This window comes from Pteropus vampyrus, unplaced genomic scaffold, assembly GCF_000151845.1.
Source record: "Pteropus vampyrus isolate Shadow unplaced genomic scaffold, Pvam_2.0 Scaffold6, whole genome shotgun sequence".
In the NCBI taxonomy this organism is placed as follows: domain Eukaryota; kingdom Metazoa; phylum Chordata; class Mammalia; order Chiroptera; family Pteropodidae; genus Pteropus; species Pteropus vampyrus.
Genome location: NW_011888787.1, coordinates 9,135,201 through 9,154,127, shown reverse-complemented (window position 1 = coordinate 9,154,127; position 18,927 = coordinate 9,135,201). Strand labels below are relative to the sequence as shown.

Below are 18,927 nucleotides of genomic sequence, written 5' to 3'. Positions count from 1 at the left end.
TTGTTGTGGGGCACAGTATATTTACAGTCCACCACATAGGTAGAATTGTCATTTGAGGGGGTCATTTTTCATATACTCTTAACATTTCCGTGAAATTAAAGTAAAATAATCCATCTCTTTTCTGTAACTGAGCTATATTAAACCATTTCTGATAAGGGATATAAAAACATTTTCAGAACAAAAGGGGCAGTAGAATAAAAGCTGGCATATGATAGACACTTAGTGATTATTTATTCAACACAACTGAGTTGTCTAGGGAGACGTAGGAGAGCTGCCAAGGCCCAGCTAAGATTTTAGATTCTAAATTCGCCTTAAAAACAGTCTCCATGGTTGATGAACTTTCTCCATAATGCTTAGTTGCCCAGTATTTGAGCAGTTAGCGCAGATGGCCAAAATTATCAAGGTTTGTGGTTCTTCAGGTTTTTGAGACTGCGGAACAAGGGCTGCCAACCTGAAAGTATTGCTAACGTGTTGTGCCCGTGGAGTCAGGCTGGACAGGAAAGAGTGGAGCCAGAGGGAGACTGGCAGGGAGAAGAGGGGAGGCCTCAGGCCGGGAGCTCTGAAGGGTCAGAGAATGGGCCTAGGGTGGCAGGATGGGGATGCTGTACTCAGGCATCTGTCAAAGGAAAACCAAAGGGACTGGCAGTGAAAGATGAGTTCAGACAGGCGGGCACGAGCCACCACCAGGGATCGACTGTGACCGTAGACTCCATTCTTTATAAGTGTATTTCTTTTACATATTAGTTTTTCTTATAGAAATTAAATGCAGGGCTTTTTTTTTTTTTTCCACCACGCTGTTTTACATTATAGCAGGTCCTCAAATAACATTGTTTTATTATAACATTGGTAGCAATTTAATTCTTATTTACATCAGTTAGCCTATGGTAAAACTGATTTTGTTTGTACCATGTTTCATTTAAAGTTAGGCAGACTAGCTAAGAGACTCTTGTTAGTCATACAGGAAAAGGTACAAAGACCAAACTAATTAGTGGAGGTGGAGAAAAGATGATGACTAGGAAAAATATTAGAGAATCTGAAATTTAGAGTTGATTGGATATGGAGAAATATTAATAAGAAGGAGACAGGCAATATCTAGGGTTCTACTTTTGGTGATTTCATGGATCGTGATGGCATTCACAAAGGTAAAGAATGCAAGAAGAAAACATTTGGGGAAAGAAGATAAGTTTAGTTGAGGATATACTGACTTTGATTTACTTACAGGACAAATACTTGAAAATTTCTCAATAGGACATTGAATTTTAAAAATTAGGAGATCCTGGGACATGAATAATCGATAAATAAAATAAGTTTAATGGCAGTCTTAAATGTCCATCCTCAAGCTCCATGATTTCTTCAACCACCTTCGTATTTTATTTCAGATCACCAAGACACAGTCTCTAGGAAAATGTAGTTTTCCCCTGGAAGATCAACCTCAAAAGGTTAGGGTTGTTTTATTTAAAAAAAAAAATTCCTGCTAGAACTCAAAACTCGCCCGTCCCTTTTTTCACAGCTTCTCTGTGGAGATAGGAGCCTTGAATTAGCCAATGAAAATATATCCATCACCTTCTTCCAGAGAATCCAGGCCAAAAAGCAAATCTAAACAACTGGGGCTCTTTGTCAGCTCTCCTGGGGGCAGGTGGACTGTTTACAGAGAAGAAGGTAGACAAGAAAACCACGGATGCTATTTAGTGGAGCCAACAAGAACGCTTAAACACTGAGGCAGGAGGCAGGAGGTACGAGATGTCCGCTCCAGCGTCAGATACAGAAGGGCTTGGAGCCACTTCCTCCACCCCACAGGTGGCTCCCTGCCTGGTCTGAGTTGTCGACAGTGGAAGCACCTGCCACTGACAGTGCCGGGAACACACCGGCAGAGTCCCGCTCTCTTTTTCCAGACTCCTTTTCTGGTCTCACATTTTTTGTTGTATAAAAAACCTTCCCCGTTCATGAATTTTATTCAAGTTTTCAGGATACTAATACATTATTTGTTGATTTTTATTACTTTCATCGTCAAAGAGGTAACATTACAGGCACCTTACTAAGGCTGCGTACTGACTATACAACCTATCTCTAACAGTATCTCAAACTTTCAGATTTACCCATAAACCAAGTTGTGATCCTTAGAAATGTTTATTTACAGGCCTCCTTCTACATCAATGTCTATACCAATTGCTGGCGAATCTGAATCTCTGGAAGAAGATAGAAAAGGTGGAGAGACTCTCAAAATCCATCTTGGAATAGCAGGTACAGATGTGTAGTTTACTGGTTTTTTAATTTGTGAGAAACAGTGCTATTTGATGTCCTAAAAGAGTCCCATAGTTTCCTTCCAGATGCAAAATTCTAAAAATAAATAAATAAATCCTGTGGGTATATGACACTATAGTGGGCCAATGAGTATCAGCAGAGTTTTAATTATGCGGTTTTTGGTTAAGTCGACGTTTCATTTTGTCTAAGTGTTACGCTCCGACTGTTTAAAAGCTAAATGTTGCAGTGACACACACCCCCACCACCGTGTGCTTCTACTCCCCACAGATAGAACAGGGTACTGCAAAATTAGGATCAGTGAATCCTTCGCGTACTTTACCTTTTCCAATTAGCTGGTTCTCTTCAGTATTTAAATATTCTGAATTCTTTCTCTTATTGAAAGAAAAAAAAACACAGAAACTCCCTAGTTAGCCCCACACCCTTCTCTGTCTACTGCTCTTCCACTGGCTCTTGCTCTCCTTCCCCCTCCCTCTTCCTCACACTCTTCATAGCCAGACTTCCAGAAGAGTGCACTGCCCGTTATTCCTAAACATATGTGCAGTCTGGCTTCATCTTCTTTCACCTTCCTCTTAAATAATGATGTTCCACAGGGTTTAGTCCCCTTTGCTCAGCCTCCCTGGTCAGTGTCATCTGTGCCCCTGGACGTCACTGTCACGTAAATGTGAATGCGATCCTGTCCCTGTGAGTTCAGTGCTTTCAGTTACACATCTGTGTTGCCTGCACACCTGCCTCCTGAACTCCAGGTACATGCTTCCAGATGCTGTTCAGAAAGGTCCACTGCACGCCTCACGTCACACTGAAATCCGGCCACTTGGCTTTCTCCTCAGCTGGTCCTTCATGACCAGGTCTTATTTGTCTCTGCGCCTCCAGCATAACACCAGGGACACAATAGAAGTTTAATGAACAGCGAAGGGCTGTCCTCAGGTGTCTCATTCCACATACCCATCACGAGGCTTCCTAACTCTTCCTCCTGTGTTTTCTAGCTCAGTGCTCCTGACATACACTGCTGCTTAGTAATTGAGTCCTGTCATTGTGCCTGCTAAACATCTCTCACTCTCACCTGGATTATTGTGAAAACCTTCATTCCTTCACTTCATTTATCCCGCTGCCAAGGCGATCTTCCCAAAATGTAGATCTGGTCATGTCACACACTTGCTTAAAGCCATGGAATTCTTTCCTTCTTTCAACTCATAGACGGTCCTTCATTAGCACCCGCTCATCTCTTCCCTTCGGTCACCTACAGCACTATATCCTATATGCCAACTTTACCAAACAATTTGCTTTTCTACAAATAAGCATGCTGTTCCCGACGCCTTTCCCCACCTTACCAGGCTGAGGAATTCCCAGACATCGTTACAGACCTGGAGTTTACCTCCTCTGTGAGGTCTTTCCTCCGTTAGCACTAGTCCTCTGAAGCTCCTACTAGCTTCTTTTTGGTGTTTGTACATATTTTAAAACTTGCCGCACTGGATTATAACTGCTTCTACTTCTAAATTCTGAGCATATATTTTGTGAGAATTTATAAGAATATACCTGACTAATTTTTATTAGAAATACCGGACAACAAAAACTGCAATAGTTTTATTTAAGGTAGAGTGCTGTTAAATCTTATGAAAAACACTATAGTTCTTCAGTAAACTAAGTATTTAAATTTTTTTATTTCCTTGCAATACATTTGTGTACATTGTACTGATTTAAATGGATCTCTTTCATCTACGGCCACCCTGAACATAGCCGATCTCATCTGATCTCAGAAGCTAGGCAGGATCGGGCCTGGTTAGTACTTGGATGGGAGGCCACGTAGGAATACCAGGTGCTGTAGGTTTAAAACTAATAATAAATAAATTGATCTCTTTCACTTTGTAACTTATTTTTCTTGATAATGAATTTGGCAGTTTAGAAAATATGCAGGTTGTATACAAATTGGTCATTGACTTGTTGGCCATAATATTAACAATATGTTATGCCACATCACAGATCTTTCAGCAAAGAGTGCCTCTGTTCCAGATGAACTTGGTGCCTGTGGACATTCTAGAACATCAAGCTATGCAAGCCAGCAGTCAAAAGTATCAGGTAAAGTCTAAAAGTGAACTTGAATTCCTCAGGCATTTATTGCCTTACAGGGACTTGAATTTGCTAAGGTGTGGGAGAATGTTTGATTGCAGCATGTTTGATATTAGTATTATATCCAAAGTGATTTTCTCTGACAGGGTATAGTACCTGCCACTCCCGGTCATCTAGTTTCTCTGAGCTCTGCCATAGGAGAAATACCTCAGTAGGAAGTACATCAACAGGAATTGAAAGTATTCTAGAGCCATGTGATGAAACTGAGCAAAAAGTATCCGAACCAAATCTTGATACGGCTGATAAAGAAGACACAGTTTCAGAAACACTCAACAGGTATCCTCTTGGTCTCCATTTAAATGGGGAAGGGAAAAAAACTTTGTTTTTATAGCATAATAAAAAGGAAAAATATTTTAATTATTTTCAAAGATGCCCAGTGAAACAAGATTCTGTAGAATCTCAGCTGAAGCGAGTTGATGACACCAGAGTGGATGCAGATGATATTGTGGAGAAAATATTACAAAGTCAAGACTTCAGCCTGGATTCCAGTGCAGAAGGTGTGTGGCTAACCATTAAGCATATACAGGTTTATATGTAATCCAGGTTCGTATAACCGAGGGGTCAGCAGCAAAGAGGCAGTACCTCATGATACTGACACTTGCACGTTTGTAAAATAAATTTCATGCCCATAAAAATCTGAAGATAACTTCGCAGCTTGTTTATTTCTAAGAATGGATTCTAATTTGGAAAAGAATTAACTTTAAAAAGATCACTTTTAAACAAAGCTTTTATTGTATTCTTTAATTTTGTGTCAGTGTCTACCCTGTTTATATACCTTACAATAGTATCTACATCTGCTTTGTCCTAACTAGCCATTAGTATTTCAAGTCACTATTGTAATTTGGAAGATTGGGTGATGATCTTGAAATAATAGTGAATAACAGAATCTTTCGTTCCCTTAGCATTTTCACTGAAACTGAACATTTTAAATACCACCAATTTGAAAGGTATAATTATTCATACTGGTGTGAATAGAGAGCAGTTAACAATAGACTTGGTTTCATTATATAACTGGTTGTAAAGAGAAATAATTAAACTGTACTGGTGGAAATTTGTAGGAAGAGCTGTCTTCTTTACTCAGTTTTAAGAAAAATAGCTTTAGTAAAGTTGATGAGAAATAACTATTGGATATCTTTTAAATTGCCTATTTAAAACATGTATGTAGTTTTTGAAGTTTTATTTATTTAATGAAACTAAAATGTAAAATGTGAATTTATTATAATGTGGGTATTATTTGGCAATAATCTAATAATTGTACCTACAACAAATATTTTAAACGTGCATTACAGAAGAAGGACTGCGGTTATTTGTGGGTCCTGGGGGAAGTACAACCTTTGGGAGTCATCATCTTCCAAATAGGTATGTGATCCAAATAGTATCTTATTAAGATAAAGAATAGACTGACTTTTTCTTTTAAATGCTCCGGAATGGAAGATGAAAGTTAGAAAGTTTGTATTAGACTGAGGCTAGAAAACACAAATCTTAGTAGTTCCGTGGAAGAATTGTAGCTCTTCATGTAGCTCTTAGTTTTCCTTATTCTGAGTATGTTTGAAATTATATTTTATGTTTATTTGTTGATTTTCTTAAATGTATTTTTAGAATGTATTACTAGAGGACCAGCAGAACATTGGGCAGGATGCACTATTTTAGAAAAGAGTTCTTAGTCTGATATTTTGGAAAGAGCAAGGTAAGTTACATTTCACCAGTGGTCTTGTCTGTTGTGAACAACTGAGCAGCGTGCACTGGTATTAACCTTCCTCGTGCTCTCCTTTTCTCCACCCACCAGAGTCTAACATACATAGTAAGAAGCTTTCGGAAAACCAAACATCACTTAGGTAGTTATTCAGATACAGATGAAGAAAAAGCACCTGCCATACTTACCATTCTGATTACCACCCAGTACTGCAGCAATGACCGTGAGCACCTTAGGAATTCTGGCCAGTCCACTGCTTCCCCACAGCCTGATCCCTTTCCTCCTGTCCTCCTATCCTCCTGTCCTCCTGTGTGTCCCTGGTACTCAGTACTTTCGTGTAATATTTATGTAGAGTTCCAGCACAACTACAGAGTAAGTCAGAGTTTTAGCAGGAGGGAGCCCCTTTTGGTCCAAGACAGTTATTTTATTTTATTTTATTTTCTCTAATGTGCAAAACCTGAAAGAATTTTTAATTCTTTTCTTCTGCCAATACTCATTTTGTTGAGTACCTCCTATGTGTTCAGTACATTGCAGGGCCCAAAGGATGCAAAGGATACAGCAAACGCTCACATCAACAACTAACTACAATGAGAAGTGATGGGTAGGTAAGAGAGGTTAGGTAATAGAAAGAGGCTATAAGGGAATAGTTTATTTGGAAAAAGTTTTATAGAGGACATAACACAATTTAAACCTTTCATAACTTTCATTGACTGATCTACTCATGAAATTCATTAACTATTTATTGGGCCAATTTGTTGGTAAGGATGGTAAGAGGAAAGACCCAGCTCTTGCCCTCTGCTAGCTTATGGTCCAGCACATGAGGCTGGCAAACTACATTCCAAGAGTCCAGTGGGTCCACTGCCTGTGTGAGCAAATAAAGTTTAATTGAAGTACAAGTGCACCTGTTTATGTATTGTCCATGGCTGCTCTGTGCTGCAGTAGCAGAGTTGAGTAGTACGACAGAGACCATACGGCCCTCCAAGCCTCAGATGTTTATTACCGGACCCTTTCTTTCCAGGATGTGAGACACAGAAATAAACTAAAGTTTATAATAGTATTATAAGTACTGTAATATAGAGAAGTAAAGGAAACTCTGAGAACAGAGATGGGACCTCACTCAGACAGAAAACTTCCTGGAAGAGTTGACACCTGAAGAGAGACTTTGGATGAATAAAAGATCAGGTGGTTCATTACTGGCTAGTTATGAGGAAGACAAATTTTTCTGGTAGTAGCAATAAGCGGGAATTTATGGGCACAGTAATTATATAATAATATATAATAATTATAAATAACACTTATTGAGTATTTATTAGTTATATGTCAGGCACCATATATATGTTTCATTCAGTTCTTACATTATCTCTTTTACTACAACATACTATTATTAATTTTTAAAAAGAAGAAACAAAAATACAAAGAGATTAAGGTAATTTAACCAAGGCCTTTAAACTAGTAAGTAGAAAACCAAGATTCAAATTCATTGCTCTTTGAGTCCAAAGCCAATTTATTATACTTAACCATTATACCTTACTGGCTCATGACTAATAAAACCTACTTAGACAATTGTCAATAAACAGGTCTTTCTAAGGAGAAGGGCATGTGAAATGAATTGTGGGACATGAGGTTGGCAAGTATCTTGAAGCCAAGTTGTAAATGGCCTCTGTCGCCGTAACGAAATGTTTACCCTTATCCTTTGTACATTGAGGAACCATTGGTCATTCTTTGGCAGGGATGTGACTTATCAGATTGGCATTTAAGAAAAGTAATTGGCCGTAATTTGGAGGGTAAATTGGAATTAGGAGCAACAAGTAGCAGGGAACGGTTAGAAAAAGTAATATTTATGAGGATAGTTACATATATGGTAGACAGAACGTGTTTTTGAATTAAGAGACTTGGGTTCACATCCTAGCAGACCACTTTTGGTGCAAATTATTTAACTTCTATTGAACTTACCTCTGTTGGAAAATGTGATCATTTTGTCTTAAAGGATACGTGACATGATATACTCAGTAAATCTTAGCTATCATTAATGTAGGTAGAGGAACAGCAAAAGATACAGTTCCAACCAAAAGGAACCAAAATAGTAAATGCTCAAAAGCGTAGGCTCTCAGGAGACTGCTCAGGGTCAAGTCAGAGCTCTTCCCTTGTTGACTTTACTGATGGTATTAATCTCTGTACACCTTATTTTCCTCACCTGTGAAATGGGAGTGATAAGTAACCTAACTCAGGATTTTTGTGAAGATTAAGTTAGATAATTTATGTAAAGTATTTAACACGGTGCCTGGCACACAGAAAGCTCTCAATATATGCTAACTATCTGTGTTGTTATTCAGAGGAAAGATAATTTCTAGTTAACAGAAATCTAGAACCTAAGATAAAAAGGCATTTATGTCAGTTAAGAATTCTGGCTCCCACGCCCTTCCTAAATGGATGTGAGAATAAACACCCAATACGTGAAAGCCTAAAATGATTAATAGGGGTCGAAGTAGGTGATTAACGTTACATGCCACCAAAAGATGGAGGAATGTCAGAGGCAGTGTGTCATAGTGAAAAGAGAATGGGCCATGGAGTCAGACATGGGTTTGCTTCCAGGCTTAGCCATAGTGACGCAGCTTAGCCGTGACCTCTCGCTTGCTACCAAAAAGACAACTGCATCACTGGGATTGACAACACAGGCTCTGGAGTGGGCAGCCTGGGTGTAGTCCCAGGCTTCACAACTTTCAGCTATGTGTCTTTGGTTAAGTTACTTCTCTCTGCCTCAGTTTCCTCACCTGTAAAATAGCAATGATAATAGAACCCACCTCGTAAGAATTATACAGTTTAAATGAAATAAGATAAGACATGTAAATGCTTAGAACAGAATCTGGCCTGTAGTAAACACTCAACTACTTTATATACACTAATTAACGGTCTATCTCGAAGCATTATTATCAAGATTAAGCTATTTGAACTACCCAGGACAATACTTGTATACATATTCTCTCCATAAGTAGTGGGTATTCATCGGAGAAGCTAATGTGTTAGCATTAGCTCTGTTCTTTGAGATAAACTGGCAGCACAAGATGAAACCAGAATCATTTTACCTAGGGCACAGAAGAAGCACAAGAACCATAGTTCAGAAAGGGAACCCATGAGAATGAAGAGAACAGAACGACAAGCGATAAGAGACTTGGGGAGGAATATTACTGTAATCTCATTTTAAGTCTGGTGGACACAGCCTGGCCAGCTCAGGGTTGCTTACAGAGCCCTGTATGCACCTCCTCGCTTGCATTTAATTTCTGACAAGTTGTCTGTTTTCATTTCCATATATATTCCTCTATGATTTATCTTTCATCTCTGGCTGCTTTACTGTCATTTTCTTTATTACTATTTTTTAGAAGTTTTCATCAAATTTGAGCCATTATTCTCCTCCCCTTCTAATATCCTGACCTATAACTTCTAGACCTCAGCATCCCCGAGCTGACTCCCACTCAGATCACCTACCTAGCTGTGTTTGAGGTCTCCCTGCCTGCACCACAGGCTGGGAGGGTCCTGAGGGGAACAGCTTCAGGCAGCAAGCGGGGGCAGTTGTTTGGCTTTCTTCATTTATTTCCCTTCTCTGAGGACCTGTCCTGTGCTGCCTGTTGTCAGTGTGTGAAAACCGTCATTTCATGTATTCTATCCAGTTTTCTTATTTATTTATTTATTTTTTAATCGAAGAAATTATTTAAATTTTTTAAGCCCCCAACCCCGGTCTACCTCCCCCTCCCCACTTTCCCCTACCCTCTGGTGATCTATCCAGTTTTCTAGTTATAGAAAGCAGAAAAGAAAGTCTGTTACTCCATCATTGCCAGAAGCAGAACCATTTTAGGGCATCTAAAAGCCAGTGTCTTCACGATGCTCATCAAGGTTCCTGCAAACTGATTATCTGTAGCCAAGGGTGCTGTTCACTGCTATTCTGTTGAGGATATTGCTGTTTCTTCTTCAAGTTTGAATCTGTGAAAAACAGCAGTCTCTGAACAATCAACAGAAAAGTCTAACTGGTGGACTGGTAACCACTGCCTTACTTTCATTTTATTTTAGTTCTGGTCTTACCGATCTCTGACATACTCAGAGTGAAATGTCAGGTAGTAGCCCCTGACATCTTGAGAAATGAGGAGATGGGTACCCAGTGATAACTTTAAGCAGTAATACCCTGCCTCCAGCAACACCACCTCAACTCTCCTCCTAATCACTCAAGAGAAGTAGAGTGATCCTCATCCAAAAATAAGCCCAGCTGCCACTGGGCTGCTTATAAAAGACGCCGGGTGCTTTTATAGGCTTATAGAAACCCTTTATCCTCCCAGACCAAGAAATAATAGAGGGAACATGTGTGTTCATCCCATTATAACATAAGGCCTAGGTACTAGGTGCAACAGTAACCAAAAAAAAAAAAAAAAAAAAAACCTATTGATGAAGCCATCACTTAAATGCTTTATTCACAAAGCTTGCAAATTTCGAGTCTTTTCGTTCTCTCCATATTTCATTAATAGAAGTCAGTTAGTATATGATGTATTAAGGCAAAGGCTAAGTTACTATAATGAAGAGACCCCAAAATACAGGCTGATGAGACAGGTTTGTCCCAGAAGCGATTCATTGACCCAGGACCTTCACCATCCTCCTTACCTGTGTTGTCAAAATTGGATTGCCACCAATCTAAAGCAAGCAATCTCCCTTTGAGCAAGTGAGGCAGAAATTGACACTTCTCCATTCACATTCCCTTGGGGAAACTGTCACGTGGCCACATCTGTCTTCAGAAGAGTTTAGGAGTGTGGTCTCTAGCCAAGTAGCCTCTACCTAGCTAAAACTGCGAAAAGAGGAGAATAGATTTGGGGATACAACCAGCCTGTCAAACCAAGCAAGTGAAGAAATAAATCCCTCTCGAAGATTATTTTTCCTTCATCTACATTACATGGATATAATTTAAAATACTGACCATGTATAAAGATATTTGCATATTGACTAAAAGAATTCTTCAAAGTACGTTAAGAAACCACACTACTTAAGCAACTAAAAACTACCATCCATTAATTCTGTGCCCGACCTGAACTGCCAGAGTCAATTATATGTTCTTGGGCAAGACTGACTTTAGGATTTATATATAAACATGTTTGCCACAGTGTGTCGATAGGGTAAGAATTTGGAAACATTACTAGATTATTGTGGGAAAATAAGTATGAGGATCAGGGACTAGACTAATCCAACGTATTATAAACATTTAGTATTTCAAGTTTTTTCTATCTGTGACATCTTTAAAACTTGTGGAAGTCAGATCTAGTAGAAAATGGCTAAAACCCTCTCTCTTTGGAGGCAGGGTTAACTAGAACAATTTCAAACACCATGGCTCAAAATGGTGAAGTTTTTTTCTTTTTCCTACTCTTGTAGGGTGGTGTCTGGAGCTTATGAACAAGTCGTGATCAAGCGCTAGAAGTCAAGCTGGTGAACTGAAGCGTCCCTGTGGGCAGTTGAGCTGTCAAGGCACTTCATCCAAGCACTTATGACAAAATGAACCTATTTTTAAAAATGAGCATGTTCATCTATCAAGAGGAAAGCCAACACTGATTTCTTCTCTGAAGATGCCCACCGCTGTCCTCGCCCGTGCACCAAGAGGCAACATCGGGATGACAGTATCAGAGCAGCTGCCATGTGCGCTTAGGGGTCACTGCACATAATAATGAAAGGACTGCTTTTTCTTTCAAAACAACCCAGTGGGGAAAACAGCACTCTACATGTAAGTCTAGTTCTAGTGTCGAAGTGTAAAACCTGTGATAGAGGTGCTCAACAGATTTAGGCTCTAATTATTTAATTTTGTGTTTGAGAGACAATATGAAGATCATTTAAACCCTATAAATTCTGTCAAGATAACTATAATCCCTGTTAAGGAAATCTTCCATATCATACTACCTACAGTATTATACTAAGTTTATTTATACTAAGATAATTGATATAAAAGTGTGGGTGTTCAAGCTTTGGGGAGAAGTTATACTACAAATTAAACATGTAAAATGCTTAATAATTCTAAACATTATTAGTCATAAATCAAATAACAAGTGTATTTAAGTCTGAGATCCATGAATGGTTATAGTGCCACGTTTTGCAGTATATATTGTTACTCATTAATATTAGATGAGCTGCAGAACTCCCACTAGCACTGTATAAGAAATTCAGGAGACATTTAACATTTGATATGTTAGGCTACCTTAAGGCACTCTAACATGAGAGCTGTTTTAACTAACTGAATAATATCTGCTGGTTCCAGGAGTCAAAATTTAGAGCAACAGGAGGAAAATTGTGATATGATGAGGAACAGAGCAGCCTTTTCTCTGTAAGTTCAGGCTTATCTGAAATTGAAAATTATTCCGAGGAGGTAGTGGATAAAAGGGAACAACTGCTGGACGTTACTGACATGGACCTGTGGTCTTCTGTTTTAGCCCCCACGATCAGATACTGTGTTTTCTTCTTACTATATCAGAAATTAGTTGTTTTGAGGCAAGAATAGAATATATCATACATGAAATAAAGCTTTTAAAATAAGAATATCTGATCTGGATCCAGTTTAACAGCACAGCAGATAAACCTGAAGAGTTTCTCTGGTCTTATATGACAGTTTCTGTGTGGAAAGATCTCAGTTTATTTGGAATCAGTCACTGACGAAAAATGTAGATCCTATAGAACTAGAAATTCCCAGTCTGTACTCCCAAAACCATGTCCAAGTAACATAGCACATTAGAGCAGAATTACTTTGGTCTAGGTATTTTCATGTTGGCAAAATCAGGGAAAAAAGTGTTATTTTTAAGAAAATATTATTTTAATATCCAAAGTGAGAGGTTTGGGAAAATTTGAATAGTACATGTTACAGCTTTTGTTGTTTTAATATTTCAAGGACTAGGTATTATAAATGAATCTAATACTACTTTTATAAATAAATGCTGAGATTTATAAAGAGATGGCACCCCAGTTTAGAATATTTTGAATGTTAAGATTTTTGGAGTCATTAAACTTTCTTATTTTTTAAGATTCGTTTTGAAGAAAAAAAAAATGACCTGAACATTTTAATCTAACCAAGGAAAATATTATGTTAAGTGATAAAGACTTGCTATCTGTGAATAAATGAGTAAACTGGTCCATTCATTATATATGATGGGAAAAAAAAATCAAAGTTTTTAATAATGGTATGAAGATATTGTTTAGAGAGAGATTATGACATTTTGAAAACATTTTTCTATTTTCAAAATATCATTTCTAGACTATTTTTTATTGGTGCTTCTGCAAATGATAATAAAAACTAGATTGTAAGCGAGGTTCAGTAAGGACGTTCTTCAGATATGTGTAAGGTGCTGGAATTAGCACCGGCTCTGTTTTATTCACCCTTGGCTGCCCTTGGCCAATACGTTTATACCAGATTGGCTCTCTGTATTTAAAAATGATCTAGAATTATTTTTTAAAAACAAAATGTAGATTTTGAAAAGCAAAAAAATCATGACTTTATAATTTTAGCAGCCACCAGAGATATCTCGATTTATATATGAGTAAATATAACAAACATTTTAATAATAGAAATAATTAGGAAGAAAAGAGATGGCATTGTCCTCTGTAGTCAGTGGTCTCGATTTATTTTATTCTGTTTTGTGTTCCATCAGCCTACTTTGCAGTCACATTTCATTCCAGTCCTTGAAAATATTTGTTAAAGGTTGTCTAAGTGTCTGCCTTACTTCTTAGAGCATGTACTGTCAATATTTTAACCATGACGTAGCTATTGAAAAAAAATCAATTATTAAATACCAGGTCCACTTTTGATTTCATTTTGAGTTTAGATTATCTATTTTGAAAAAGCAGGTCTTAATATATTGATTTTTAAATATTAAAGTCAAATTTCAAATCACCCAGTCTTGGAGAATTTGCAGATATGTAACATTTTCTAATCCTATGCAAGAGAAAAAGATTAATGATATTTTAAAGCTATCTGTTTGTGATCAGATAAGAAAGAGTCTTAAATATCCTTTGAGGGGGAAATATAGAAGCAGGTCAGGAGCCCACTTCCTGTGACTGAGACCAGAGAGGATATGAAGGGTAGCAAAGGGAAGAGAAGGTCCTGGGCCATCAGTTTACACCTAACAGTTGACTGCCTTTTGTGGTAGTGTTGAAGGCTTCTGTATACAAACAACCGATGTAGATTTGTATTTATAATCTGACAAAGTCTTGACCAAGAATCTTAAAGTCCACCATCCCATTCCAGCAAAATACTATCAGAGTAATGATATCCAAACAAGATTCTTCTGTATATGCCTTTTTTTTTTTTTTGCATGAAAACTGTGAGCCACAGAGGTCCGACACTTAGCCCATTTGTTGCTAGAAGGGAAAAAAAATCTACTAGCCTTCAGTCAAACTATATTCAAGTAGCATTGAGTTTTAATAAATTAAAACGTCCAGAAGTAATTTTAGACTTTGAGATTTCCATGCTAACTAGACCACTTTGCAAGCTGAAGCTGACAGTGTTGTTAAGTACTTCACTGACGTACTCTGAAGTGTTAGGCTTCAGTATATAAAATGATGTTCTGAAAGAGACTGGGTTCAGGTGATGGAGTCATATTTTATCTTAACAGGTCTTTAACTGAGGCAGTTCAGAAATCTACTTGGTCAGTTCTCCTAGATGGTACGTCATGTGAATATAATCGGGTACTGTAGTTAAAATTGTGTTATGCCGCTATTTATATGTTAGCCCAGGTACTATGCATAATTTTAATAGCTGAGATGTTAAAGAATATAAAATCTAAAAATATAAAGGATGAAATATGCCTATATTACTGTTTTAGGACTGCTCTGGAAATAAAGGCCTTATTATTCCTTTATATGTGATTTTTCATAAGAAAATATATACACAGTATATTTTAAATGGTCATGTAGGTGGTCTCTAGCTACTCCCCCATATGACAGAGCTGGCAAAAATTTTAATATACACAAACAATATACTTAGTATTTACAAATGTTTACATTCAACTTATGTGTATAAGAAAATTCTCTTGCTGATACTCACTGGCCAACTCCTTTGCAGAGGAAGATGTTTAGGGTATATGCAGTTTGATTGGTTTTTGTGGAAATACATCTTGTTTGGAGGATCACCTTCCTCTTGTGCATTTATTTGATCCTGTGGAAGTTCAGTCATGGGTAATCATGTAAATGTTTATGAAAAAAAATTTACTGAAGTGACTCCATTATATTCTGTTCTAATACTTGGAGAATGACCTTCATATTTATATATTTCTTTGTTTTAACTGCACGACTATAAATCCAGGAAATGTTTCCTCTTTCCTTTTTTTTTTTTACAAAATAATTTTTTATTGTAAAGTATTTGTAATGTAAGGGCGAATCTTATACATGTTAAATAAAAATCATATCTTAAAGTTTAGAATGTTGTTTATACTTTAAAATTTCAGTTACGATTCTGTTGCTGACCAAGGTAAGAAAACAGAAGTGAAAAGACCAGTATAACTTTTCCTGAGGGTTCCCCTTTATTACAGGTAGCATAGCACAGATTTGAGTGCCTTCAGTAAAGGACACTTCTTTGAACCCTGAGGCAGCCCCTGCAGTGGCGTTGACCTTGGAATAAGACAGACCTGAGTCTGAATTCAAACTACCCTATGAGCATGTTCTCTAACCTTGGGTGGAGATAATACCACTCACTTTTTTGAGTTGTAAGATGTTAAGAATATGCCACTTCGTAGGCACTCAGAATTTTCCTTTGTGTAGATCTGCGTACATGTCTTCATTCTAGTGTTAGACACATAGAAGGTGGTCAATAAATGTGCCACTATTAGAGATTAAGATTACCACTTAAATGACATTCAGTGATACCACAACCTGCAAACTGTTCTTCCCTTTGACTAGAATATCCTCCCACAGGAAAAACAATGCCAACACATTCCCTATGCTGATACACATATTATAATAGCAATTTTAAGTTAATAAAGAAATACGGTTCAGTATGAATCTGAACCCGGATCTTTCTCTGCAGATTGTCATGGCTTCCCTGGGCAGTGCAGATTATATGAGTTAAGGAGAAAGCACCCTGCTTGCTGGCAGAAGCGGGGTAGGGTTTGGGCTCTCTAAGGAAAACCGTCAGATTTCCTTCCCAGAACATAGGATCATAGGGGATCGCCCAGGATACCTTAGTGCCAGATCATAGCAGAACATCTCAGGTGTCTCTGATCTGCCCACATTTCAAGCCTGGAGTTCCCAGGCCCAGCCTTCTTGTCATGACTCGACGCCTAGTGTTTTTCTCTCCCTTCTCCCCCATCCTTGGGCCCTCTCTCTTTCACCTTATTTTACCTCTTCCTTTCTGTATATCATATACCTGGTAGCAGCACTGACAAGGAGATGAATCTTTTTTTCCATTTGCATGATGCAAAATCTTCCATGGAGTAAGCTCATCTCACATTACACAAATGTAACAAAAATTTAGGAAACATATAAACAGAAAAGGCTTAAATTTAGACATTTCCTGAGTTAGTGACCTTTATCCCAGATGCACCCATGTAATGAAATGTCAGAGACGTTCCTGTGTGAATTAGTGTAGACCCCATTCCTATGCAGTTACAACTCAGCTAGATCGAGGCCTCTTGTCATCCAGTTCTCCAAAGCAAATGACTTCACTAGATCTTTATACCAGCAGCAACTTTCCTATGTTGGAAAAGCTTTAATTAAACCTCTATAGAAAATTAGCATAAGATTTTTTTTTCTTTCCTTTTTTTTTTTTTTTTTTTTTTTGCATCTTATATCAGGGAGTCTTCAAAGCAAAAGAATGCATTATCTTTAAGTAGAAAAAGTGTGCCACCTTCTGGTATTGAACTTCAGTGATTCAGTTCAAATATACCTCTCCTACAGGATCTTGTGTTTGCCCTTCTTTCCCCTATATTATATGGAAGTCCAAAGAAAAACACTTTATATTTTTTCAGTACTTATTTTAAATAATTTTAAATACTTAGAAAAAGATTTTTAAGCATTGCACATTTTGCTTAAATAGGGTGAAATTGTTTTTCTTTAGATTGGGATGAATGAAAGATTGTGTAAATTCAGTTCCATGAGGATTCTTACTAGAAAAGACTGGGTGGTCAACATGATAAAAGGCTTCTAGACAGAAGGACAAGACTGGACAAAGGTATAGCATTGGGAAAACAGAGCCTCCTCAATGAAAAAAAGAATGAGAGTCATGGATTCGGTGTGGCAATAGGGAGCAATGCATTGTTTCTGGGAAAGACTAAAATGATCAGAGCTTAATTTGACTAAACCCAGCTGAAGTCACAGCATACAGGATGAAATGGAGGAGGCAGACATGAATGCAGCACTGCAGGCAGAGTACATAGTTTGACAGGAACCTTAGGAACCCAACAGATAAATGGGCAGAGGGCACTGACAGTTAATTTTCAAAAGCATGTAACAAGCATGCCACCAGCTTTGAAAACTAGTTGTGGATGGGGATTAAACATGAAGGAATGAGAGACATCCCCAGATCTCTCCTCTTGAAACAACAATAAGCTGAATATCTAAAACTCAACAAAAAAACACCCAAACTGCACACCAGCACGTTTGAGCATGGGATCTGCGCATAAGAGCTACCGCAGGTCAGAACTCCGGGTGTCGGGCAGTGGACTGAGAGAAAGAAGCTGCCTCTCCTAGCCGGAGCTCCCTGCAGGAGGAGGGGGAGGGGAGAAGGAGTGGTGAGTTCCCTGAACAGCACTGCCTGGAAGTGCTGTGAGCTCCATGCGGCCAGAGGCAGTGCGCAGTCATCAAAGCAGAAGGCAGAGAAACAGGGATGGCAGAAAAGCGGGGACAGCAGAGAAACAACAGATGATTTTTACCAGCCACGATTGCAAAACAGGCTGAGCCGCAGACCCCATCCCACAACCCAGAGGGCCCTTCCCCCCATACCCTCTGACCGATCACGGCAGAGCCCTGGGGGAATCTGAGCAAACACTACCGAAACTGCCACTAACACTGACAGGAACTGAGACTGAGAGTAGCAAGCATGATTAAACACCAATAAGTAAAAAAAAAAGACATTATTAAAACTTTATATAAAGCAGAGATCCAAGAGACTTAGACACCACCTACTGGAAAACAAAAGAAAAACACCTTTGCAACATGCTAGGGACCATTATATAATAAACCTTCATTCTGGTTTAAAAAAAGGCAGAATACACTTCCATTAATGCCCAGGCGGAGAACTAGTCCATTAAACACCATGAACAACCAAGGTGACAGGGCATCTCAGAAATAAAGAGAAAAATCTCCAGAAAATTATCTTACAGACATAGAAATAGGCGACTTAAATGACAGAGAATTCAGGATGGCACTTCTGAAAAAACTCAATGAGATCTGAAACGGTTCCTATCAACAATTTTAGGAAATGAAAAAATAACTAGATGAGCGGAATGAGTTCTTTAGCAAGGAGATCGAAATCCTCAAAAAGAACCGAATAGACCTTCTGGAGATAAAGAACACACTGCAAGAGTTGAAAAATGAAATAACAAGCTTGGGATATAGAGTCGACCAAATGGAAGAAAGGATCAGTGATATCAAAGACAGAAATCTAAAATTAGATCAGCAGGAAGAAGAGAGAAACCAAAGAATGAAAAATAATGAAAGGGAAATACAAGAACTAGCTGATACCATCAGGAGAGGAATCATAAGAATAATGGGAATTCTCGAAGGGAAGGAAAAGGAGCAGGGACTAGAAAGCATTTTCAGACAAATAGTTGACAAGAATTTCCCAAATCTAAGGAATGAGCTGGACCTTGGAATTATCTCAACCCAAAAAGGCCTTCACCAAGACA

The 18,927-nt window shown here is 38.2% G+C and overlaps 1 protein-coding gene and 1 pseudogene across 1 annotated transcript in view; both read left to right on the top strand.

The window, feature by feature from the left end:
• Positions 1-15,459, top strand: part of FAM102B (family with sequence similarity 102 member B) — a 61,880-nt gene extending 46,421 nt beyond the window's left edge. The window contains exons 6-11 of the mRNA XM_011368120.2: positions 2,138-2,241; positions 4,240-4,335; positions 4,473-4,662; positions 4,756-4,883; positions 5,676-5,745; positions 11,483-15,459. Of these exons, the coding sequence (XP_011366422.1) occupies positions 2,138-2,241; positions 4,240-4,335; positions 4,473-4,662; positions 4,756-4,883; positions 5,676-5,745; positions 11,483-11,525 (631 nt within the window). The 3' untranslated portion in view covers positions 11,526-15,459. The remainder of the gene's footprint in view (positions 1-2,137; positions 2,242-4,239; positions 4,336-4,472; positions 4,663-4,755; positions 4,884-5,675; positions 5,746-11,482) is intronic.
• LOC111745566 lies at positions 3,974-4,087 on the top strand (annotated as a pseudogene).
• Positions 15,460-18,927: the final 3,468 nt, after the last annotated feature.